Source organism: Leuresthes tenuis, unplaced genomic scaffold, assembly GCF_036924035.1.
Source record: "Leuresthes tenuis unplaced genomic scaffold, fLeuTen1.0.hap1 SCAF_23, whole genome shotgun sequence".
NCBI lineage: Eukaryota > Metazoa > Chordata > Actinopteri > Atheriniformes > Atherinopsidae > Leuresthes > Leuresthes tenuis.
Genome location: NW_027325377.1, coordinates 5,824,032 through 5,851,609, shown reverse-complemented (window position 1 = coordinate 5,851,609; position 27,578 = coordinate 5,824,032). Strand labels below are relative to the sequence as shown.

Below are 27,578 nucleotides of genomic sequence, written 5' to 3'. Positions count from 1 at the left end.
TGCAGAACAAATATGCAACAACAAGGCTGACTTTTCGTCTTCTGGACATGAAATATTTCCACTTCATAATTTCATTCTATTAGAAATGAAAGTAATATTCAGTCACGAATGTCTCATGAATTAATTAGTTTTGGCTAAATTTGTGATCTGTAGGGTAATAATGATTTTCAACCTCAACTAAGACTGGGCATCAAACTGTACTTTTAAGGGTACTGACAAAATTGCAAACAAAATGATACTATCGAGTACAAATTCACATTAAACCAATCTATAGCTAAATGCTGAAGCTTGTTTATGTCTTACCTAATTAATGCTATATTGAAAGCAATAGCAGGGTATGTTACCTAAACTTGATGCAGACAGAATTAAGTGGTGTATTTTTCATGTGGGGCTGCATGGTGTTGTGGTGATTTGCGCCGTCACCTCACAGCAAGAGAGTTTATGGTTCTAATTCCAGCTGGGGCCTTTCTATGTGGAGTTTGCATGTTTGCTCCGTGTATGCGTGGGTTCTCTCTGGGTATTCAGGCTTCCACCAACCAAAACAAACATGTATGTCAGGTTAATTGGTGTCTCTAAATTGATCTAGCAGTGAGCTTGAGCATGGATGGTTGTTTGACCCGTTTGTCTCTATGTGGCCTTGTGATGGACAGGCGACCTGTCCAGGGTGTATCCTGCCTCTTGTCAAATTACAGCTGGGATAGGCTCAAGCTCGCCCACAAACCTGTTTTGGATTCAGCGGATATACAAAATGTATGGATTTTCATTGTGAAATGTAAGGCAGAACAACGGAACATGTTGAACTGAAGCTGTATCAACAAAACTTTTCTGCACTATATTTGATAACCTCAAAAACTCTAACATGGTTTTTGTTGAAGATTACAAGGTTTCGTCTTACTTTATTGATGTTAGTTTAGCATTTTCACTTTGGCCGGTTAGCTAACACTCAGCCACTGCCTGCTTTGTCATGAGATGGTTGGTGCTAAGTTGAGTTAAGGTGTTTCTACAATATCATATTCATAATGGGACAGACAAATATGGATGGTGAGAGAGGGATAATCTAAAACAGTCAAGTTGATCATCTTAAATCCAAAGTAAGAAAACTAAATAAATAGGATTGAATAAAGAAAGTTCCCTTTTGGGAATACATAAAGTATTATTCAATACACGTCAATTCAAAGCAATTCGCAAAAAGTGAATATTAGAAATTTTAGAGAAGCCTCTCATGCCAAATGGGCGTCTTGTATTCCTTTTACTTTGCCAAATATCGCATCGGTCAGTTTGAATAACTTTGTGCTGTCTCATCTCACAAACTCCGCTCCTTGTTTTCAGCTAAATTGTTATAGCTGTCAAGTGGCTCTCACTTTTGTGAGGTTTAAACTGCAGCTCCCCCACTTGAAAGGGCAGCTTGCTCAGAAGATACGACTGGAATTCACTCAATGACCAATTGTCCAGGTCAAACCCAGGTGAAAAACCTTGAAATACAAACAAATAGATTGTCAAAGAAATATGTCCCAAAAATTACATACTTGGTTTTTTAAATCTACTGGAAATCAACCTCAAAATACCAATAAGTATCCCAAAATAAATTAAATAAATGTTTAAAGTATTATTTAATGATGATTTTAACCTTAAACTTTAGCAGCTTTTAACTCCTGTGAACTATTTTAATATTGTGGAATGAAATCATTTGGACTTGTCTTTTGACAGTTTCTCCTTTTTTCAGGTCTTGCCAGTATAGTTCACTTCTTTTTTTAAATAAATACTATTCGAGAACTGAACACACGTCTCCTGCTCTTCTTGAACCCTTTAAAACTTGTGTCAACACTCAGATGGTTGCTGTCTAGGGCTGATATAGTAAATTTCTGTATATCTGTCCCCTTTATAACCTGTGTGGGGCCACACAGTTGAAGTTATCTATTGTGCCTATGCTTGTTGCTTAAGTCTAGTCTGTGATTTTAATATGTTTTATTATGTTATGTATACAGCTGCAAACCAAGTCTGCAACCACTTCTAACCGAACAGCAATATTAAAATATGAATAGGTTTATATCTTCAGATGGATACTTTCTAACTACGACACGGAAGTATCAAACACAACATTGCTCTCACAGCTTACCTTTGTGTCATGCCATGCACTGCTCAACGATTTCAGTGCACTATTGGTCACACACAGCCCAGTTGTGCACACTAGAAACTGCCTGTTACTGTTGAAATGCTGACTGTTCTTGATATGGGCCCATGACTGAGTTTGACCAAACTGAGGTATTAGAGCTCTGTTGATGGTGCATCTCACCCTGTGGAGGCACATTGTCTTGAATGTTAGCATCCAGGGTTTTGGCAAGAAATTCCTCCATGATGTCTTCCCTCCCACAGTATGGGAAAGCGAGAGGTCTGTCCACTGCCTGGTAGCCAGATGCTGAAGGCTGCAGCAGGACTCTGTGCTGGTGGGGGCTCTGCTGCTGGGGCTCAGATCCATGTAGAGATAAACTCACATCTACAGAACACAGAGAACTTGATTACAAGTTATTTCTTCATGTATTGCCGCATAAGTTATCATCTGGTACAGCTTGCTGTCCTATGACAAAATATGAATTGCATTCACATTACAAGCACAATGGCAGGTAGTAGATATGTCAGCAAAGTATTGGCCGCGTCATGGATTACAATCCAAGACAGAAGATAAATCAGCATATACTTTAGCGCAGCCTTCCAATTACCTAGCATGTTTTCACCATATGAGCTCTCAGAGGGATTTATAGCTAATTAAAAAAATAAAAACAGGTAATGTCATGGAGTCTTTATTAGTTTCTTATAGAAAATGTACATGGTAAACATGCCAACAGTCGGCACTGGAGGAACATTTACATTGATTCAGAGTTTGGTTTGGAAGCAAGTGTTAAAATATTCTTAAATATCTTTTGAGGGAACTGTCTTTCTCTTAGCAGCTCAATGCTCCGCATTAATCACAAGCTTTATACTAAATTTGCCGACAGTTAAGAGTAGTTCAAGTAGATACTGGGTTTACAGTATACTACCTAGTAGTATAGTAGCTTTTTACTGGAACCAGTTCCAACTGTCGTACCGTGGATGAGGGCAACATTAGTATATTTCCCAGTGAAGTATTTTTCTATCAGCTTGTTGTGTGGAAGTCTAGGCACAGTTTGCTGTGTGTGCTAGTAATAGCTCTCATGCTATTTACTGTATTCTTGGTCATAAGTTAATAACATGCTTCAAGGGCTATCGTGTGTAATTTGTTTCCAAAGTTACCTTCCTATGACAGCTCAAAACTGAAGGACAGATCTCAATTCAGGCACACAGCCTTGGGGTGGAGTGGAGTCAAGTCTCTCACTCAACATCCTAAAACTTATCACAATGAAAAGAGCTTTGTTTCATTGGAATGTGGACTTTTGAACAGTTTTTCATTGTTTTATTTTTTTTCCAGGATTTTTAGGGCAGGTCACATTTCCACGACACATTGGGTATTTAATCTGAGCAAAAGACAACCCCTGTTCTAACGTGAAACATAATGAAGGGGCCAACTCCAACTAACTTTGTGGGCCTCCATCAGTGAAATGCATCTTCCCTGGATGTCAGAATTTTATGAAATTCGACTGAAATCACAGAGAAATAATGAGGACAACCCCTTCCCCGCCAAAAAAACCCAGCCATGTGCTTATTTTATGTACAAAAGACAAGCTCAGAGCAAATAAGAATACAATATGGCATCCCGACTTTACATTCTCTATTATTGAGCATATTTTGCCGCAACGTAAACACTGACATGGTAAAAGGTACAGCAAACCCACTCATTAGTCTTCTTAGTGACAATCCCAGAAGTCCCTGCATACGTATGCTCATGCTATAAACATCCAGGCATGTTTTCACACAAGATCTATACAGACTACTGCATTCGGTAACCTACTTGGGCCACTTATGTCATCAACTGACAAGGTTGTTAGTGTGATTTATCGCTACTGAAACAATGCTATTTTCTATGAAATATCATATGAAGTTAGTTAAATATAAAGACATATAAAGATGTGAGAGGTGCTCAGGTGCAACAAACTAAAGGCAGTGGAGGGAGACCCAGCTGAAGGTGCACAACATATTTTTCAAGGGGAAAAATAGACACAGGTTAAGAGTGCAAGAGTTTGGTAATTAGTATGAAATGCTACATTGGCAGCTTATTGCCTTGTCACAGAATTTTCTGTGTTAAACAAGATCCTAAAGAATCTAAAGCCTGATATTAATGTGCAATAAAACACCTCTTCAGGCTTTCGTAGCCTTTAAATGACAAATAATCCAAACCCTGTAGTGATGTTGAGCCTGAAATGAATCACAATGAATCTCACTGCTGAGATGACAAGTAAGATACCAGTGTAATAAAAATATATGTGAAAATAAATCATTGCAGTTTAGTAGAAAACAAACACACAAGGTGCATTGTAACCAGAAATCTCTGTTCAGAGACTTCTGATGTTTAAACTAAAAAAAAAAAACGTACCACAGAGGTCCTATCAGAATAAGATAAATGTAAGAATAAGACCAATCAGTTTTATTCTTACATTTCAAATAAATAAACAATTTTGATGCACTGCAGCTTCAATGTTTTCTATATAAATGATGGATTGAAGTTGTTAAATCAGTTGTTCAAAAACTAACTCAGTGAGAGAAGCTTCTCAACACAGAAGTTTGTGAAAAACAGGAAGAAGCTCAATGGTTCTCTGGCTTACAAAAGGAAATCTTCATGTCAACTGACAGTGAGACAGTAATAAACAAAGCTGCAAAGTAATAAAGAAGGCAGGGGTAGCATAGTAACCTAATTTTATTAATAAAAGCTACAGGATAGTAAGAACTGTTGAACAGCTGTTTTTTTTTAGTTTTTTTAAAAAAAACTACTCCACGTCAACATTAATTGGGCTGGTCTTGGGTATCAAAGTCCCAGGCTGAAAACCGGTCCCACTCCGATCCTGTCAGCAAACATCATCCCAGGGTCTGAGAGCAGAGAGCACAGCTCATTTTCTTCTGATGTTATGTTTGACTGAGTGGTTAATAATCAATTAAAATCAAATGAATGGGGAATTTACTTCTGCTTTGCTCCGACTTTACCTCAAAATACATAATTCATTATCAGTGATATGATTGATTGTGCTTGAAAGCTTTGTGAACTGATGAGGTTAAAACAGTAGTAATCTACCAAGACATGCTTAGGAATGTTTTCAGATTACCTCATTATCTCAAACTTATCCTGTAGTTGCTGCTATTCTAAAAAAGCTGATAAAGAAAAGAGGAATAAGAATGAAGAGAAAGTAATTAGATAATGTAAGAAAGAACAATGCAAAGACAAATGAGAAAAAGGTATTATTCATTTCCTAAAAACAAAGCTTAAATGAACCTAGTCTTAATCACTCTTAGTTTTTTACCTTCACTCTTCTGGAGAGGGGGGAGACTTTAATGGAGGGGGGTGGCTATCTTATAGGTCTGTGCTTTTTTCAATCGTGACAACAAAGGTGACTCAGCAAATTTTTTCTGCTGAGTCATAGCAACGCAGACCGACAGATAGAGGCTGGGGAAGCAGCTTTGAATTATCCGTTGATGCTTCAGAACACTGGAGCCCATGCATGCAGCTAAGAGAAAGGCAATAAACGTCGAACATGTCAAAAATGTGCTAATGTTCTCTTCCTTTGTGAATTTACTATCCCATGTTTGAGTGATAGTATATTTTTCACAATGCTGGGGTCAGGTTATTCTAACTACAGCCATCAGAGGGTGCACAAAGAACAAAGTTTGAATTATTTAAATCACATAAATAGAACTAAATGAAAAAAAATAGACTGCATTGTATCCTTTTTTTGAGAGACACTTTATTTTCTCTAAATACGTTTGTGTAAATACCTGAGACTTTTAATTTCTCTGAACAAGAAGTCTACATAAAATACTTGGACTGGATCTGGTTGAAAACCTAAAACGCTAGCATCTTTGCCATTAGTGTTGCTTCATGTAGCAGCGTACTCTGTTCTAATGCCTCTGTTTCTCAGTATATTTGATAAATGAGTATATACTTATGTTCCAGGACGTACAAAATCCTGTTAGCGAGGCTAGCATGAGCACTAAAATTTTCTTTTACATTTGATGACATTTTTTCAGTTGTGACCATCCTGTCTTTGTGATTAGCCTAGTGTCACAAATGAACTGGACAAGCTTAATCAATATATTATTTTGTCATTTTTACAGACTATAATTAACATGGACAGCAGTTGGACTGGATTGTTAACTTCACCTTCACTATTCAAGACAGTCACCGACCCCGTTTCCTCCATATTCACAGCACTCCAACCCTCGTCTCATTAGTGGCAGAGAGAATTGCTTACTATAAATATTGGCTCTCAGAGGACTGAGACACCACATATTAGCCTACATCATGCTGTGTCAAGACCTTAGCCAGTCAAACAATGTAACCATCAAACTTTAACAGCCCTATGGTATGTCTGTAATAGGAGCCACAGCTGTGGTCATGTGGGCGCCTCTCGTTCATGAATGGACTCCAAGGTCCCTTTCTCATTGAATTCCACCCATAGGAATTCTCCACCTATAATGGCAATTTCCATCAGTAGATCTGATGCAACAATATTTCCTATGTAAGAAAATGATATCAGGTTTTGAAAAACTACCTAGTGTTCCATTAGGTCTTTGCCTTTTCCTCGTCCCTTTTTAGTATAAAAAATATTCAGACAAAATCTAAAGGGTATCTATTTACTTGACATCCAGGAAGTATAAGACTTACAATTTTTTATTTCTCAGAGGAAGAATCTTTGTATCCATTTTCAAAATACATAATCTGCCATTATCCTCCAGCATCCCAGGAAGTCCTTTAAATGGTCATTTTAAGAACTTAACTATGCTCTTTATTTTGTTATGTATGATCACTTAAAATATTGATCATAAAAGTGTGTTTTGGGCCAGACTAATGTGTGAATTTTCTTTTATGTTGTCACTTTTTGTACTGGGAACATTTGGACTGCACTGTTAGTCATCTATTTGATAACGTGACCTGTTGGGAATCCTCTGAACTGCTGGTCATATGTCACATTAACCCATCACTACTGTGCATAACTGTTCGTTAATGTAACTGCAGCGGTTCACACTTGTGTTGTGTTGAAAGTGATATGTCACTGGGTCCAACCGAGTTAGATTTCCATTTCAAAATGTTATGGATAAGCACATATGACCCAGACATCTTCAGTTTCTTCCAGATTAATAGAAAGCAGTGCATGTGTGAAAGGGGCTGTTAACTTACTGTAGTTGTCTTTCTTGTTAGCTTATCATAGATATGATGACTCTGTTAGTAATTTCTTTAAAACAACTAGCAACTCAAAAAACTATTAGTGTATGAGTGCTTCCTGAATTCATCTCGATATATATTTGAGGTGCTCTTTGCATGGGGTAGGATAAACCTGAATGCCAAAGAAACTCAACGGCACTCCCTTTTTCAAAAAAAAAAATTCAAAATTCAAAATTCATGAATGGACTCCAAGGTCCCTTTCTCATTGAATTCCACCCATAGGAATTCTCCACCTATAATGGCAATTCCCATCAGTAGATCTGATGCAACAATCTTTCCTATGTAAGAAAATGATATCAGGTTTTGAGGAAAACATTCAGACATGAAAATATACATGAAAGAAACATCTGAACAAACCAACTTTACTGCAAAACAGAAACGCTCCTAAACAGACAAAAGCTGTATTTGTGACAACATACAGTACAGAGGAAAACCAGATTGGACAGATAAATAAGAACTGAGTTATTCTTCAGGGTGACCCAATATTGAGTCAGATTTGTTCTTACTCTACAGGACAATTAGTCCACAGCCAAACACATAGCTTAGTCCGAAATGATCCAACAAATGTAATAATTCCAATAACTGCACAAATGTAGGAAAAATTTAAATATTTACGAATTTCATCTCTCAGAAAGAGTTGACTATCAATGATTTCATAAACAGCAAAACCTATTCTGTCATCCTTAGGCTGGAATGTCCAAGATGCAAAGGTTTAATATTTGTTTGACTAGAAGATGTCTACGGGATAGATTTCCAGGACATAAATGTGCAATTTGTGCAAGTAATGTTAGCTATCCTTTGACCAAACACTTCTTGGAACACCATAACAGTGATCCATCTACTTTGCAAGCCAGTGGAATTGACCACATTCCCCTCTCCATTAGAAAAGGTGTTCAGCAAAGGTGATTCAACCTCAGCATCGCCGTGCTTCCCCATCCAAAAACCTTTCTGTGTGGAATTTGCATGTTCTCCCCGTGTATGCGTGGGTTCTCTCTGGGTACTCCGGCGTCCTCCCACTGCCCAAAAACATGCATGGTTAACTGGTGACTCTAAAATTGTCCCTAGGAGTGAGTGTGAGCGTGTGTGGTTCTTTGTTGCGTTTGTGTGTGTGGCCCTGTGATGGACTGGCAGCCTGTCCGCCTCTCGCCCGAGAACAAAAAAAGGTACCATGTGGGGAACCTCCATGGCTCCAAGGCTCTAAAATTAGTTAAAAATTAGGGAATCGCTGACGAGATAAGGAAAGAAAGTAGCTGGGAACTTGTTCTTCGGTCCACCTGTTCCTGGGACATGTACATTGTATGGGTGAAACTCACCCAGCGTTAGTGTTCTAGGGTTAAGTGAATATTTGCAATAAAAAATCAATGTTTCAGGACATGACTGACAGCTGCAGTGTTCCATATAAGTGACTGATGAACTATTTGGTAGATAAACTCAGGACTTTGTTTGCTGGTGAATTTGTATCACATGAATATGGAGACTTTTAGCAGACTTAATTGATATCCCGTTTAATATAAACATAACTGTTGACAATCAGAAATCTAATTTATAAGTACTAGCAGTGTTAGCAACAACATTGCTAATATTAACTTAGAAATGATTCAGGAACAGTCACCCAAGGCCCGCAAGAATCTAAATGGCTATGGTCAAATACATGGTCGGAGTTCGTAGTTCTGATATGTTGGTGACCTTTGAGTTCCTCCTACTGTCTTACATACCAACCATTAGCTAGCACATACTCCACAGAAGATCACAATCAATCTATTTACTCATTGGCAATGTTTCATTCCTCAGTTTTCAGTAACGGTATTCTAGAATCGTAGGTCATTTTCTGTCCCTCCCATAAAATGTAACATAATCCACACACAAAATACTGATACATACAAATGCTGTGAAAATCATCCTTGTCCTGAGACCAAGTGTAAACCTAATTGTTGAAAAGAGTAGTTACAATATAAAGCTAAAACTTTTCTCAGATGATTCCACAACATTGTCTCACTGCATGTAAGCAAACACTGATGCGGTGCTTTGGTAACCAGTTTGGTTTGTGATTATTATCAAAAGATGAGCGGGGCAAGATAACGAGGTCTGTTTTGGGCCGACAAGATGGAACCTATATGTGACAAGGAATACAGTGTTTATGTTTACTAGCATGTTTGTGCTGAAAAACAATGTAATCTACACGTATAAAGGTAGCTTTTTTATTGTGACCTTCCTGCATAGTATCAGAAGTGATATTAGCGTATGTTTATTTTATTAATAGTCATTAGTCGATTATTTTTTTAGTTAAAATGAGGAGAGCCAGTCATGACTCTACGGGCAAGAGACGATTAATACATTTCCCCATCAAATTGTTCAGAAGTGCAGAAGTAAGTAGGCTGTGGACTTGATGACAGTGTGTCAGATACATATTTAATCAATGATTAATAGTTTATGCTGCTTCTCTCATTTTGATGTTGTGCCAGTGTTTCTGTCTTCTCGGGGAACAAAAGGTGATCATGTCTCTTACATACATTGTTGTGTTAGATAAGTGACACTGTTGATACATAGTTGTGTTAGGTAAATCTGCTGGAGATTTTAAATGATGTTGCTTCAGTGAGTGAATCACAGAGTGGATTTCCATATCAGTATCTGCATGCAAAACAGCCACTTATTATTTCTGAGGTCCTCTAAATGCATAGCTGGCAATATCTTTGAATGCAGTTTTCTTTCACATCTAATGCACAATTAACCAACCTTATTCTACTTAGTTTTGAGGGGTTTTACACCAATTTTCACACCACATCAAAATCAGTTTAGAAATCACTGGGGGCCTTATCTTCAACAAGAATTAACGCAGAAGTCGCACCACAGTACATGGCTCCATATCGAGCTAAGACTGCAACCATAGATTTAAAATGTAGATGTAGCTACCATGGCATCACTGTTGTGAAGCCTGAAGTTAATGAAGGAGATCTGTGAATGGCAGAAACTATACTTTCCCATTGGATAACATCTTCTCAATCCAAGGTAACCCCTATTCCAAAAGATATACAGAAGGAACAGAGCAAGTGAAAATATTTAATGGAGTCTTTGAGCCATTTTCTCATAGATTTCCATATCAGATGTCTGTTAGAAGAGGGTTCCAGGTTCGATCCCTGCCTGGGACCTTTCTGTGTGGAGTTTGCATGTTCTCCCCGTGTATGCGTGGGTTCTCTCCGGGTACTCCGGCTTCCTCCCATCATCCAAAAACATGCATGTCAGGTTAATTGGTGACTCCAAATTGTCCGTAGGAGTGAGTGTGAGCGTGCATGGTTGTTTGTCTCTATGTGGCCCTGTGATGGACTGGCGACCTGTCCAGGGTGTACCCTGCCTTTCGCCCGATGACTGCTGGGATAGGCTCCAGCCCACCCGCTACCCGATTAACGGACTGTCGGTATAGAAAATGGATGGATGTCTGTTAGAAACCACATGGGACATTCCCTGCTGGCCATTGAATAGAATGTACGTTTAAAAGGAACTACTGACCACAGTTCTCATACTCGAAAGCTATTACATGTAATCTATAACCACAATGATAATGATGATCAAAATCATATGTGCACAGTGAGCATCCAACACTAACAAAACTGCTGACGGTATGTGAGATTCAAGATGAGTGCTCCTTGTCTTGCTGCCATGTCTGCACCATTTATTCACTGCTGCTCAGACTCCGCTAGCAAATGTTAGCACAAGATAGCAGCCTGCATTACGTTAGATTCCACATTCGTTTGACTTTTAATTATTAATAACTGCAAGTTTTCATCAGAAGTTACATAGCTTACTTAAATAGAGAGAGAAATTAACTAATAATTATCTGCCAGTACTGGGTCTGTTGTTTTATTTCCTGACCAGGAAATCCAACTTCTTATTGGTGGTTGTTGTTCTGAATTATTATTTGTTGATAAAGGCAGCATCAGAAGCCCAACCGCCTGCACTGCAGAGTCCATCATTACAAAACATACTTGTAAACATCATGAAAATGTTGCCAATGTGAGCAACAGTTATAAACCTCAGCCACTAAAAATTTAAACAAAATACAGAGAAATGGACCGATAGTGACGCCCTGAGTTACCACATGATTTTGACTTGTCTATTAAACGCCAATCCATCTCTGTGTGCCTTCATTGTGCATCATGTCGTGTAAAAGTATAAAGGCAGAAACAGGGGTCAAAGTCACTCTGCCACTGTTCCATCTCTGTACTGGCAAGGAATCTAGTAACAGATGCAAAACAATCCTACCTTGTGCGTACTTTCTCCCATTAGCCTGGCATCGCTCTAACTCTAACCAACATAGCTGTAATCACTCAGCTGATGGGTAAAAGGACTGTTCCGCCTCTGTTTGGCATGTGTGAATTACAGTGGTGGCTTAACAAAAATGGCCTCGTTGCACAGGTAAGGTGCAATACATGTGTGAAAGTGGCTCAAGAGGGGTTGGACTGGAGTTGAATGGCTCACTCCACCCCCTAAAATCAGTTGCTATGAACAGAGCTGTAAAGACATGTTTGACAAGGTAGCTGCTGTACTGTATTTCTGTAGTATTTGACCAAGGCATGAAACAGAAATTTCATTAAAAAGATTGTGGCAGTCTGTAAAAAAAAGGTCACAATGGTGATAAATTAAACCACATTGGTTGTCTTTGTGCTTTTAGCTGGTGTTAGAGAAAATCAGTCACAACTAAAAAACACCAAGTTATGATGTGAATCCCTGTGTTACACAATGCAACCGAAACACGACAGCTCACACTGAGAAGAAAAAAAGATTGCAAGTTGAAAGGGAAAATAATGGTGGGGTTTGTGATGTGTTGCTAAGGAAATGGAGCTGTCAGTCACTTTTAAGGATGAACTGTTTGCTTCATCTGGATGCACCCATAATGCCCCTGGTGCATACTCTCCCTAATAACCAGGGGATGGAGATTTTGCGCCATCTGACCTGCTGCTGGTGCCTGGTGGCAGCAAACACACACTGAGACACACTGTGTGCACATAACACAACCCATGTCTGTCTCTTAACTGATGCATCACAGATGATGAAAAAGTAAAGAGTATGCAAAAGAATTACAACCGAAAAGGGGGGCAGCTGGGAGGGAGTGAGTGTGTGAAGGTCATATGCTTGGAGAGTCACAGGGGACTGCGTGTGTGAGATGAAGCAGCGTAAGAGGAGTGTGAGTAGGACACAGCAACACATGAGAGAGGAGCAATGCAGCAACAAAAATGGACAAGAAAAAAACATCCACTCAGAGGAACAAGCTGGCTTTGCTTCAAGACAACTTGACGACACTCACCGTGTGAAGGTGGGCAGAGGTACAGAGGCAGCCTCACTCCTCAGAGGGGAGCATAGAGGGGGGTGGGGGGGTGGGGGCTTCCCAGCCAAGCCACAGCGAATACCAAAACAGCCTGATGCCTCCTTAATGTACACACATACAAACATGCACACACACACAGACACACAGCAGTCACCCCTTCTTCTCCTTCTGCCCCAGCGTGCAAATGACCTCACTGAGGGAAAGAAACAGACACGACGTCCCACAAGGGAAACCAGCATCCCCACTTTTTTACTCCTCACTTCCTCATCAGTGCATCGATTGATCCGACATCACAATCACACACAAACACACACATACTCTCTAACGGATCTGTGATAGAAAAGCTTGTAAAGATCCTCTCAGAGGAAAGCATGAGCAGGATGTTTACAGTGTCAGAGCAGCAGAGAGAGCGAGAGAGAGAGAGAGCGAGAGAGGGGGTGTGTGTGCCACTCATCGGCATTCTTAATCAGGCTTCTCTGGCAGCCAATCAGAGGTCAAGCTGATCTGACTGTGGCCAATCAGAAAAGAGGGCTGGTTGTGTCAGTGTTGCTGCAGCCCAAAACAATGACAGTTGGCAATGATTACAGTGTCAGCGTGAACCTCTGATGGAGACTCAAGGGCACACATACACATACACACACACACACACACACACACACACAGATGTGTAAAAAAAACATACTGACCACAACTCAGTATTAAAGGACAGAGTCATATTTTCACACGTCTACTGTATCCTGACACAATACATAGATGTCCTTCTATAATGAATTACAGGATTGCAAATAGTGGAAGTGTTGGTGAGATAACTGCAAAGATTTTTGTAGTTTCTGTGGTTTGTACAACTTTGTGTGGAAAAAAAGGACTGCAATGCAAAAGTTTGGGGACTCCAATAAATATGAGCTCCCAGATAACGTTCAACAAGACCTATTTTTGATGGAGAAGGCCTTGGCTTGTTGTTCAGCCTTGTTTCCACATGCTTGTGTTTTCATATGAGAGCCACAATAACTGCCGATAGATGTGCAAAACTCCCCCTTCTTTTAACTTACCTCTCCTCTTGTATTATAAGTGTTTTGTCAGGATATTTCCATGTGCATATACTATAAAAATGGACAGGAAAATAGCTAACATTAACATCTTCTATTGCTGACTTGAAGTGCATCCAACCGTAAAAAAATAACATTGAACACTAGGGGGCATAGTCTGTATATCACACAGAATTGTGTACCAATTTGCAACTTCCTCATATTTTCTGCTGACCTTTTGTATGTGAAAACACAGATTTATGACTATTTTTTCTATGCTGGTTTGGATGCTGTACTGCTGGAAGAACCTCTGCTGAAATCTGTTATGATGAATAACCATGGCAACAGGGAAGTTGTTAACCTGTTGGAGCAGCTGAGTTTTCCAAAGCCCAAGTGCCCAAGTAATATCTGGAATAAGACTCCCAAATCAAGATTAGTTGAAGAGGAGATGTCTAGGATGCAAAGCATAAACACAATGGACAAATAGGAGGAGAAAGTTAAAACCATTTCTTCCCTTGATCATTGCTCTCCCTCTCCCATGACCCTGAGTTGAATTAACTTGGTATAGAAAGTGAATTGAGGGATGGATCACTATGGGAAGTGTCTGATCACTGGCAGATCAAATGGGAAACCTTGCAACCCTGATGAGGGCATATATCAGGAGGGCAATATCATTTTTTTCATCAGGAACAACCCTAAGACCTCTCTCTACGGCCAGACAAAGACTCCAGACGGTGAAAGAGGGGGATACCAACAGCTGGTGTAATGCCCCTGAGAAGGAACACCCTGCACCCCAGATGCTGTACTGTTGGCTGAGTTCCTGGCCATGTTGTCTACTGAGAAAAATCAATTGTGTTACCTGCCAACGCTGCATCAGCTCTAATAAGCTAAGTTGTTGTCAAGCTACAAGAATAACACCCCAATTAATTTATGGCAACTTCTGAAGAGTTCTTCTCCACCTTCCTCTCTGCTACATTTCAACTTCCTACATGTTTGTCAGCTGATTTACATATAAATCTTACTTTTATCTATCAATAACAATAGCAAAGCTTTTATAATAATTAATACTACAGTATTTTAATTGCCCTTCAGGGTTAAATGAAGAATTATTAAAGTGAATTGAAATCAACTTAATTGTAAATAGGAAACAGTTAATAGGATCTGTGGGATTTGGCTTGAGATATGGAAAAACAAGACAGGATTTTCAGAGAAAACTCATTTGAAATAATATCTTTCAGCACTTTGATACTAGCAAGACATCATTTTTTTTCCATTTCTTATATTCCCTTGGTTTTTCTTAGCTTTTCCAGATTCTTGTTGTTACTGCCATCATTACCACTCTCCTCATTCCTGTTTTTCTGGTTCCTTTGCTGCTTTGGATTTTTCTCTTGCAGTGTTGTTTACTCGTTTGTATCTGAAGTTTGTTTGTTTGTTCCACATTTGGGTCCTCCACACCATATACTTCAGACTTTGTGGCATGCATCTATAAAAGATGCCAGTTATAACACAATTTGTCAGACATAAAGTATTTCTCTTCCAGCAATGTGATATAAAAGCTAATAGCTATCTACTGCAGATGAACACTGTCTGAAAGTGATAAACCTGGGACCTGAATCTGGACTTTCAGTTGATCCATCTACTTTTGGCCAAAGCCTCATCAGAAATGGTCTCCATGGAAGGGTGGCTGTCAAGAAACCGTTCTCAAGGAAAGGAAACAGGGAGAAAATGCTGAGCTATGCCAAATGACACAAGAACAGGACTGAAAATCAGTGGCAACAGGTCTTATGGAGGGATGAATCCTCCCCAGAGCCTGGACCTCAACATTATTGAAGCAGTGTGGGATCATCTGACAGAGAACGGAACAAAAGGCAGCCCACATCCAAAGAAGAGCTTTGGAACGTCCTTCAAGAAGCCTGAAGAAATATTTCTGAAGACTCCTCTAAGACATTTCAAAATAGCTTGTCTAAAAGTCCTTTCACAAAGTATGCCATAGGTTCTGTTCTACTTCAGAACCCCCTTATTTGTATTGACTGTGATGGCCAAGAATATATCTGAGCTGCAACAAGCTGCTCACAGGGCAAAGTTGAATGCGCCGTGCTTGCACACTGTTGGGAAGTTCAAGCTTGAAGGTTCAGCTTGACTGCAGCACTCTGTGAAGACACCTCCTGGATGAGCTTCAACTCATCAGTGTTGCACATGCTTCAATAAATCATAAGAGCGATTTCCTGTGTTCCATCCATCCATTTTCTATACCCACTTAATCCAACTCAGGGTCTCGGGGGTATTGGAGCCTATCCCAGCTGTCATTGGGTAAGAGGCTAGGTACACTCTGGACAGGTCATTACTCCATCGCAGGGCCGCACAGAGATGAACGAGACAAACAATCATCCAAGCTCACTCTCACTCCTAGGGACAATTTAGAGTCGCCAGTTAACCTAACATGCATGTTTTTGGGTGGTGGGAGGAAGCCGGAGTACCTGTAGAGAACCAACGCATACATGCAAACTCCCCACAGAAAGGCCCCTGCCGGGATTTGAACCAGGAACCCTCTTACTGTGAGGCCGAGGTCCTGTTTTTCCTGCAATATATGAGGAAATGAAAGGTGGCTCAAGACTTTTGACCTTAACTATAAACAATGTTCTAAGAGAATATAATCAGTCCACATGTATGTGAGCAGTTTATGCAGATGGTTACAAACTTATATGTATAGTGTATTAATATATTAACATAAATTACTATAAAAGCCTGTTTAAATTTGGCAGACTCTGAGATGAAGGCGCACTGTTCTGCAGCCCTACCTACACAAATATGACCTTTATAAAAAAAATCATCACAAGAAAACCTTTCAGGCAGCTCCACCACAAATTTCAACTGAAGACAAAAAAAGAGAAACATAGCTGCAATTTATATTCACATTCAGTCATTTAGCACACCCTTTTATTCAAAGCAACTTACAAGAGACAACATTGAAGCTTCTGTAAAGTAAGAAACCCTGGTGTAGGCATTACGTGCTATTCATTTATTCAAAGGAAAGATTATACGTAGAAGACCTGCTGTGGTGTTAGAAGTGTCAGGAAAGAGAGGCTCTCCCCTGCTCTGATGGTGTACAGTAGCTTGTTCCACCATCATAGAACCACAAATTAAAACTGGATTGGACTTTTTGTGTGGACTCTAGGAACCAGATGACGTTCCTTAGAGGACCACAGTCATAGAGTGGGAACATAAGCCTTTATGAGAGAGTTTAGAATGGGTGCAGATCACACAGCCATGGGTAGCCAGTGGGACGCAATAACCAGGAGACCTGCTAGAAGAGCACTGCTGTAATTGAGGAGAGAAATAACCTTGGTCTATACCAGGAGCTGGATGACATGAGTGACTGATTCAACATGGCCAGAGAAGGACAGCTGGGTATCAATCATGACACACAGCTTTCTTGCAAACATTGCGGAGATAGATAAAGAGGCAGCTCAGTTTTAAAGTTGATGTTGGTTTATCATATTAGCTGGGATGACCAATAGATCAGTCTTACAGAGGTTTATCTGAAGATTGTCTTACTTAATCCATGTGGTTATATCAGAAACAAGTCCTGTGAACTGATAAAGTCAAAGTAAACTTTTGGCAGCAGTGAGCAAAATGTATGTGTGAAGAAAAAAGGTATGCAGTGTCATTAACCATAGAACACTAATGTACATCTTTGTGACACCATCACAAATGTTGGGTGTATTTTACCTGAAACAAAATACCTGCCAAAAAATGTTTAAGTACCTTTGGGGGGACCCTATAAAAATTAATGGAATCATTAACGAGATTCATAAAACAATCAATAAATAAATAATGCAATCAAATGTCACACTATCCACAGGGTGAAAATTCATGTGGCGACACGCATCATGATCTGTAAGATAAGTAACACTTTTCTGCTGTATCTGGATCGAAAACTTCAATTTCCTCTCACAGTGCCCTGATCTGACAAGATTTCTCCTGCCAGCAGAGTGACAAAGATCAACGTTTTCAATCACAGATACAGCAAAAGAGATGCTCCTTTTCTTCCAAACCATGGTGTATTTCCAATAATGACAGAGTATTGACCCAGGTATCTGTAAAAAGATAAAGGTGAAAAGAGAATGGCTAGATAATGATGGTTAAGACATCCACAAAAGAGTACATCAAGAAACCATGACCTAGACATCATCGACCACAAGACAGTAGAGCGATGCAGCTGAAGAAGTATCAAATAAGCCACGTCACATAGGTGTTTCTAAATGTACTCTGCTCCTCGAAAGAAGAAAATCAATCTGAAATTCAAGTGGGGAAATTAGACCAAAGTAGAAAATGAGTCAGAAAATACAAGAATCTGGTCAGAATCTGACCTAAGAATAAACACACAAGAATTTAAAGGCGGCTGCTTATTTGTCTCTAGTAGAGGGACAGTTTATTTGCTGAAAGACTGGAGACCACAACAAGAATGAAGGTGTGCAGACATCAGTGAAGTGTGGTATGGTCAGATTCTTAGCCATCTATGCAGTCCCAAAAGGGAGGTGTCTGATTGTAACAAGAAGTTCAAGGAGTCAAGCTATGGCCCCCACTGAGCCTTGATTTCTACATCACAAAGTCACTATCAAATGCTGGTAGTAACATAAGTCACTGCAAAAGACTTTCTGACTTTTTATCTTAACACTCTTAATTCAAAAAGTGTGCTGCTAAAGCATCTAACATACCTGTACTACTGTCACACAGGGTCTCCTGACTGGCACTCAAGGTGGGCAGCGGGGTGATGGACAGAGACGCTGGACAAGAGACTGGCTCATGATGCTCGCTGACGGGTGGGACTGCAGACGCCTCAGAGTGAACGCAGTCTGGACTGGGTAGATTCTGGCTGTTAGATGGGAAAGGACTATTCCAATGGGAAAATTCAATGGCCACTTGACCCCCGAGGTCGAAACCTGCCAAAGCAAATCATTCAAAACAAAGCGATGATAAAAGGATACATATTAAAACATGTCACATAGAGTAGGACACAGAGAAAAGCATTTATCACATGGTAACTTTGTTGAAATCTCAGGATTTGGTCTGAACTTCTGCTAGAGATATTTAGAAGTTATCTCTGCAGTGATATTGCCCTCTTGTGGTGGAAGTTGTCAACATCAGATAAATGAGCCTTGCTTGCACAAAGAGCAGGAGATGCTTAATAAACATTTTAAGCAAATCATTCATAATTTTGCATGACAAGTCATACAGCCTGACAGATGAAAAAGCATCAATATTATCTGAAACGTAGAAGCACAAAGTAACACGTGTCAAAATGATCATTTTTAAAAATGTATTTCAAATGATTAATTAACACCTGCACATTTTCAGATGCAGGTTTGAGAGTGTTAAGCTCTATGAACCTCCTTAGCTTATCTCTGTCAGTCATTGTGTCTGCTGCTCTTTGTGCTTCAAGTGCGCCTGCAGACTGCTGAACAAGCTCGGCTCGCCTCCGGCTTTCGATTTCTCCTCAGCAGGTCGTTCTCTCAGTTTCACGAGGTCCAAGATTGGTGACCCGGCTCAGCTCAGTTCATCTCGGCTGGGAGTTGGCAGGTGCCTGAGCTTGGTGTCATGCAAGTTGATGGGCCAAACAAAGCTGCGTTTTTTAAATTTTCTTCTTTATAAATCATGGCAACCTGACAGATTTTTTTTCACTCCTGTTTAAAATGCTTTTATTGATCCCATTGATGATTTTCAATAGTCAGTTGTTTTCACCTACCAGAAACATCTCCATTGCCTGAGCAATGTCAGGTGAACTTTTTCACATCTAGTTATAAATTCAGTTTATTGACCTCTTTAGGGATCGAAATAAGCATGCTTAATGTCCTTGAAACTCTTTAATATGGTGTGTAATACCTGCCTATGATAAAATGGTGCTGATCATGATGAAAATGCTGTGTGTGAACTGCTGATTGTCAGATTATTAAACCCTATAAGCTCAAATGAACAGCTGTATGTATGTATGTATCCAGTGACAGCTATGAAAGTTTATAACTAGGGAAAGACAATATGATGTTGTGAAAAGACCACTGACAAGAACAAAAGACCTTAGCTGGGCTGTTGGGGTCTAGCTATCCATAATGGTGACCTCTGTTGCTTTAGCAAATGATTTGGGATCACCCATTTTGATGAAAAAACATTGAGAGAAATACCCCCAGAGTTTTTGAAGAGTGTATGGAAATGAATGTGAAAGTGAATGGAAAACTAATCTGCTGATTAGTTACTGAAGTACCAGGAGTCTGCACTTAGTGGGGGACGAAGGCAAGCCGAAGCTCCTAACAAGTCTTAGGAAAGAACCTCCAAACATGTATGATTGGTTGAGCAAAGGTATCATCTATCAGACACTTGTGAATACTCCAAATCTGGATTAAATCCTTCAGGGAGGTGCAGCAACCTTTTATTTTGTGAGAGAATGGTCAAATCAGTCTAATGAAGCTGAGGGACTGGATTCAATCCAATGTTTGTTAGCATCACCATCCCAAATGCAGTGGAATCTCTTGGGAAGCCAAGAGATTACAAATCTCCGGAGGCATATTGAGACCATTATCAAGAAATCAAAAAAGAAGGGATCCTACTTGACAACCCCAATAAAGCAAGTACCTCAGCCTACACATAAGAAAACTAAAAGAACTGCAGATTATTTAAACGGATTAAGATAAATCCTAATCCTTTTTGACAGCTCGTCACCCATACTGGCTTGCACCACACTGAACTCTATCTCTGATTCAAGAAGTAAACAGACTGTTTGTACAAATAAACAAAAGAGTTACAGTGAGTAGCATTTAGGGGGATCTATTGGCAGAAATGCAATACAATGTTAATAACTATGTTTTCATTCATGTTGGAAATTAGAAATGTAAAGATAGCCATGTTTTTGTTATCTTAGAATGAGATACACAGTCAAAATGGGTTGTCCATGTTACAAGAGAAGTCCAAAATAGACAGACCAAACACTGATGCAGAAACATTCTTCAGTGTTTTTCCATGATAGTAGCTATCATGGTTTCTCCTCCATGTTTGGAAGAGAAAGGTGCTATTCAGGTAAGTCCAATATGCAGCTTCACCACTAGGTGTCACTAAAGCAGACACACTGCACATTTCTCATTAATTGTGACTGAAAATACAGTAATTATATTTTGTAATTCAGTTTCCTGTTAATCCAAATTTTATGAAGGTAGTACACTTAAAATCTAAGTGAAACTATTTTCTGTAATACATTATTTTATCTAAATAAATCATACATCTTGTGAATACGACTACAACATATGGGGTGCTGTGAAATATATGGTATATGGATGTTGACATTCAAACTGATAAGTTATATTTTCATAAGATGACTCCAGGTATGACAAGAGTTAATAGAACTAATTTAGCAAACTCTCACACACAGACACACATGCCTTCTGGTTTGCTGTGAAACACAAAGTCCAGCAGATTTTGGAGGTACATCAGCAATGAGCAAACACTATCCAATCAATAGCAGAGAAGTGGAATGTCTTTTCGTCTCTGAGCCTTTCAGCTCGTGTCTTGCACAGCACATTCAGCTATAAAGACAAATTCTACGGAGGCAGGACTGTACATCAACACATCTGTGTTAGATCTCAACATTTTTACAGCTGTAGATTCTGCATAAGCACTTCCACAAGCATTGCAGTGTGATTGTGTTAGGATGAGCTTCCACCAGTCAGCACTTGTAACAACCTAATAAACATGGATATCTTTGTTTGCCCTGAGGTGAATTGTGTGGTGCAATATATTGAAATCAGATTTGTCTCAATATAATCAAACAAAACTTCTAAATCATCAAACAAAAAAAAGGGAATTTGAGAGGGAATAAAACATAAATAAAAAGTTGTTAGAGAAATTGTGTAAATTCAATAGTTCTTTCTACTTCTTTCTCTCTGTTCTTACTGGTAAGACTTTTATCCTGAACGTCAGCTCTGCAGTTACGCTGCCAGCTCTCTTATTTGAGCTGCTTGTCTTTTTATTTGCAGTATTGCCACAACCCTCTTTTTCAGGGTTGGGCTCTTATTTGCCAATGAGCTTTGGAACGGTGGCTCAGTGCCCTGGACATTGTGGACATTATAGTCATGATTTACAGTCTAAATGAAATGGTAGAATGGAAGAAAGCATGGCAGAGAGGGAATAAACTGGTGAGGAGAGTGTACTTTTTTAAAAATTCAGTCCATTTTTATTAGCTGTTCCAGTAATTTAGGTCTCTAAGTAATATATATTGCAGTAACAGTCAATATCAAACATTACTGAGTCTGCAGAACTAAACAAACTCTAAATAATCTATTATCACACCTCCTTTTTCATTTGCATGATTTGACCCTAGATCCAAAATGTAAAGATATAAAACAATTTGTCACAAAGAGCTCATATTACTGACCTTTACAAAAAGGTGACAAAAATAACAGAGACAATTGGCCAAATTATACCTAAATCTATACAGTCCCATACACATAGCTGTATCAGTTACTGTTGTACAGCATGTGGTAACAGAGAGATATACAGAGACTGCAGATTACACAAAACAGGGCAGTGAATTGGTTTTGAATAAAGAGTTGAAATCACAGCAGGGTGTCACAGACATGTAGTGGTATGTAGGAGTGTTGAACAGAAAAAAAAGTTTCAAAGGAATCTGTGGGTATTTGTAGATTTCTGCCATTAGCAGTTACAGCAAAATGGTCAGAGAATTGTAGAGCATGTACACAAAACAGCCGCTGACTGAACAAGGCTTTTGCTTTGTAAATGACATTAATGATCGTTTTCAGCTGCTGATCCTCAACATCCCATAAAAGTCACCTGAAATTGCAGCAGGGGCAGAGGTACTGCTGTAATCTACACCTGGCATGCATCCGTACGACCTCCAAAACGCACAACGTGCCGACATAGTGTGTTCTAAGCAATATCTAAGTCGCAGTCATCAGAAAAAAGTGCCCTCGTGGCTCTCAGAGGAGAGCGAGGCCCAGATATGTAAGCCCCTCCATTATCTGATGTCCTCAGAGGTGAGGAAACAAATGCAGGTGCAGGTATCTAGGCCACACGCTGCACTGTGCAAGAACAGGTTTGAGCTGAGTGCCTACAGAGGGTTACTGGTGGAAGTCCGTTTGGTGGCTGGACAGTCACGGAGATTGAACAGAATGCTTGCACCTGAGCAGAAACAGTGTTCCTCATGTGCAGTAAAATATGATACTTGTGTGAAGGTCTCATAAGTGTTTGGTGTCCTACCTTGTTAAACAGAAGAAGAATCAGAAGCTTTCCAGATGGCCGACCTAAAGCTAAAAGCTACTCAGAAATCTCATATTGGTTTCAGTCAGGAGAGCTTTTGATTCTCCATACAGAGATCACTGACTGCAGCAGGTAAGACACTGATGACCCATAAGTGAGACCCCAATTCACACAAAAAAGAAATATGCCTTTAAGAGAGTATTCACAAATATTCATTTGGTTTATAAACAACACAAAATACCCAAATATTTACAAGCTCCATTTCCAGAAAAGTTGGGAAATTTCCCAATTATTATTTTCTTTGCTCTTTGGTTCCTACAGTTGCTGGATGTGATACCACTGTCATACAAACAATTTTCCATGTCAGCCATTCAAATGTACAGCCATGCATATGACTTTGTTGCCATGCTGAAGAGAACCACAAAGCAAAATGGTGCGGTGCGGTGCGGTGCAGGGTGCTCTGAGGGAGTTTCCGGCCCAGGAATGTGCATAACAAAAATCAACATATTTCACATAGTTTTAAGCACATCGTTTTAAGGTTCACAAACGTCTCTAGTGTTGCTTCAAAGAAAGGTTGGAAGGGAGGCAAACACAGACAGAAAGGTTTATAGAGTCTACAATCACCAGATGATAAATGACATAGAGATAGTGATAGATTTGGGTGTCAGAATTGGGTATCTACCCAAATCTTAGTCTTTCCAAGCAAGGATGAGTTGTGACTCATAACTTTCTGGCAGACTCAGTCAGAGAATCATTTATTAGTTGAAAAATAAAATGAATTTAATTCAAAATTGCAAATAACCTGTTTTTCAACAATTATAGAGCAGAATTTTGCCAAACGATTCAGGGAATCTTGGGAAAATCTTCAGAAAATGACTTTCCCAGAATGGGGTCTGTAATGCAGTGAACTAAATAACTGGCATATCAAGACAATTCATCACACTCATGTAACTAATTTCACAAAAGATCTATAAAATAAGTCTATTACAATGACATTACATCATTTACATTACAATCAAATGGATGGAGGATGAAAGAAGAAAACCCATCTGGTGACATTGGTAGAAAATATTTTGATGTGTGTGCCAACGGAATACAAAGACATGGAAATTAGATACTGTTGCTTGGCAACAGGTAATTAAAGTCGCCTTTCTTTTATTAATAAGTGCGGTTGTGTACTTGTGTGTAAATATTTGTGTATAAGTGTTCTTGCCTACATCTAAAATGTGTGAAACCTCAACTATATCAGAGTGGTTCAAACTAATACCATATTGTGGATTTTTAGACCATATCACTTCTGCATCTGCCAGTTCCATGTGGTCACACAGAATGAAAACCTGTAACCTGTACCATACGTCTGACACCGCAGACTGTGTCCAACATGGATGTTCTGCGGTTGAGAAAAAATTGTTACAAAGCAAAGAACTGATGCAATAAATGACAGTGTAAAAATCCAGAATGTTTTTCTTGCTGCTCAGAGTGCAGATAAATACTTGAGGCTGTAATGGAAAATTTTTATTGAGCCTTATACTTGTGTCTCATCATGCTTAAACCACTTGTAAGACTTGGTATTCATTTCCAGGCATTAGATGCACCAGATGTTACAGTACAATATTTCTTTTGTTACTTGTGAAACTTGTGAAACCTGCTCTCCCTTTCCCAGGCACTAGAGAGATCAGATGTTTCCAATCAAACAATTCTGCATTTCATTGTTCATTTTGGTTTGTGTACTCCAAAAGGCCGTCCAGCTCATCGGGAGATAAGAAGAAGTCAGCTTGCATGGTCTGATACGTAGACATGCACTGAAACTGTAGGTCAGAGCTACACTCTGACACAGGTGCTCTGTGTTGAAGTCTTGCTCGCTCTTGTATAAGAACTGTTCAATAAACCTGCCTGAGTGTTTTTCACCTTAACAGTACTTGGATAATCATTATTATTTTTTCCACCACAAGGCTTAAGTTGTTTTTGATGGTGAAAGATTAGCTCTACTCATGGCCCCTTCCTGGGTAACTTTTTGTTAAGCTAACCCATCAGGATACCTTATAGATTATCCAAATAGAGAGGGCTCTGACCGTCAAAAAACAATTAATAAATCAACCATTAAATTCAAGTTATGCAAACTATTTTTCACTATTATGGTATTATTATACTATTATTATATTTGATGCCAAGATATGAAACATATCAGGGACAAAGAAGGATCGCCTAAATCAAGTTACTGGTTCTGTTGAGTGAGTTGAGTTGCTATAGAACGTAGTTAAAATTTAAGAATGGTTATTTCATAGTTTTTCTTTTACTGTCATCCCTCACTGAACTCTTGCCCAAGAGTGAAGATTAACTGTCCATCAGCTGCATAGCAGCAGTAAATTCCTACAACAATGAAGGAGAGTGGAAGATTACAATCGATTAGAACTTTTAAGAACCTATACTGATGCTGAGTTGTTCTTTCTTTTAAAACAAAGGCCAGGGCTTTTAAATCACAGACAGCACACCAACTCTTTTTGATGTCAGTGAGCAAGACTATAGATCTTTCCCTTTATAAAACCAACAGGGTGAGTCTCAACGGTCCAAAGCTCTCCCTCAGCACTTCATTGGCTTTATATTTTTTCTAATTCAGGATAGAGAGAAGAGTGGGATACCTACATGCAGCAGCAAACGTCTCAGCTGAACACTTAGCTGTCACAGCTCAGAGCTTAACCTCTTTCAACCCGAACACACAGCAATATTAATATTTGAAAAAATGCCCTATGGAAAAGGCTGAATGTTGCAAATGGCAGAGGGTTGCATTTTTGTGACGGACAGCAAAATTATTTCATACAGTTTAGTAACCCACACACCTTTTACTTTCAAAACCCCCTGACTATAAATCTGCAACTGCTGGTCCTCCTTTACAATTCACACTGCATCAGCACCAAACTGAACATTACATGCATTACAAAAGTCTTCTTTTAATACATTAGTGACAAATTGGAGCAAATCACAGCTGTTTTTATACACATATTGATCTTTTTTCTTAGCAATATTAATTACAGCTCATTTGAGTGTAACGGTGAGCTGGCCTGCACAATAGACCCTGAATTCAGCCGTGCTGTTATCTTGTTATTGGTTGGACTGCTACAGTGTGCAATCACATTATTTGTTGTTAAAAAAAAGAAAAAAGAAGAAAGAGTTTGTTTTTATCCACTGACTACACCATTCCACACTGAATCACTGCTCATTGGAACGCAACCATGATGACTGCTATGACTTTTCAAAATGTGTGTTGTACCATTTAAAAAATGTTGGCTAATTTATCAGATAAACTCTTTATAAAAATAAATAGATGGAATGTTCACAGCTAGAGTGTAACTAATGTTCCACAGGGGTCTCTGGGGCAGCTCTTGCTCAGGAGGAAGAGCAGTCATCTGCCAATCAGAAGGTCAGTGGTTTGACTCCTGGCTTCCTCGGGGCCCATGTCAAAGCGCCCATGGGCAAGACGCAGCATCCCACATTGCCTTTGGATGCATTCATCGGTATATGAATGTGTATAATGGACATTTTTCCAAAAAAATTTCTATAAGCACCCATATCACCCACAGTTATCACTTTACAGACATAATTTTCTCACCATTATGTCTGGAAATTTGCCTTCTTTCTCACAATAAAACTATATAAGCCAAAAGGCTCGCACTTGGTGGCAGAAGCCACCAAATGACAGGAAAACACCAACCTGCCTATAGACACCAATACAGAAAGAAAAGCCAGATTTTCACACAAAACCAAAAGTTTCTGTTTTTTAATTTCCCTGTACATTCACACTTTTTTCCAACAGAAACAATAAATACACACAGATGCATGCAGAAAGGTCTTGCAGTCCTCACAGCTGAAAAAGGCATGACATAAGGATATATGATTTTTCTCTAAATAGCAGCAGTTTTAGGAAATCTTTGAGAGAATGCTAATTATTTTTAAATCGTAAATCAAAGGTTCTCTTCCTACTTATAGGTAGTCGCCTCATTCACATTGCCTCAAAGGTGAGATTTTGAGATTGCTACACATCTACTTCACGTTGCCAGTAATGATTTCACTTGTTATTATAAGTGTAAATTAAATTACATTACAAAGTGCATGACTACCACATCACTACTACCGCTGTCCTGTCTGTGAGCCTTTTTACACTACAACTTTGTTTCCAAATCATCTGGTGTGCATGTATCTTTAATAGTGTAAGAAACATCTTGAATTATTTTATTTTCTTCATAAATTTGCAAGCCAGTATCCAAATTATTTTAGCCACGCTCTGCTCACATGTTATCACTAACCAAACACTTCATCTGCAGCCCTTTTCACACAGTGGTTGTACTACATTAGTGTAAACAATGGCTTTGTAAAGCTGCCACCGATTTACTTGGTTAACTTGTACAGAAGTAACAAGACAGCTTTGTGCTGAATCAATGTGTGGTTATGTATACCAAGCCAACATCAGCTGTGTGATATCACAGTTAATGGTAAGTGTGGTTTACTACACCACGGTGCCCCCACTTATCACATACACAGTATGCCTAGTCAGCTGAATGACTAGTCACAGGCTCTGAGGTGTTTCAGCTGTGCATCAATTTTCATCCACACTCCACAGTGACAGTTCACTGCA

The 27,578-nt window shown here is 39.2% G+C and overlaps 1 protein-coding gene and 1 long non-coding RNA gene across 3 annotated transcripts in view; one reads left to right on the top strand and one right to left on the bottom strand.

Annotated features, from left to right (window-relative positions):
- Window positions 1-27,578, top strand: part of LOC140283151 (uncharacterized) — a 251,521-nt gene that overhangs the window by 12,487 nt on the left and 211,456 nt on the right. The window lies entirely within an intron of this gene.
- LOC140283144 (anoctamin-4-like) overlaps window positions 1-27,578 on the bottom strand; it is a 61,731-nt gene that overhangs the window by 28,978 nt on the left and 5,175 nt on the right. Inside the window, exons 3-4 of one of the 2 annotated variants that reach the window (XM_072377827.1) lie at window positions 18,406-18,630; window positions 2,294-2,494 (exon numbers count right to left, since the gene is read on the bottom strand). In XM_072377827.1, the coding sequence (XP_072233928.1) occupies window positions 2,294-2,494; window positions 18,406-18,630 (426 nt within the window). Of the gene's footprint in view, window positions 1-2,293; window positions 2,495-12,641; window positions 13,053-18,405; window positions 18,631-27,578 lie in introns of those variants that run through there. The other variant, XM_072377828.1, reaches the window with a different exon arrangement.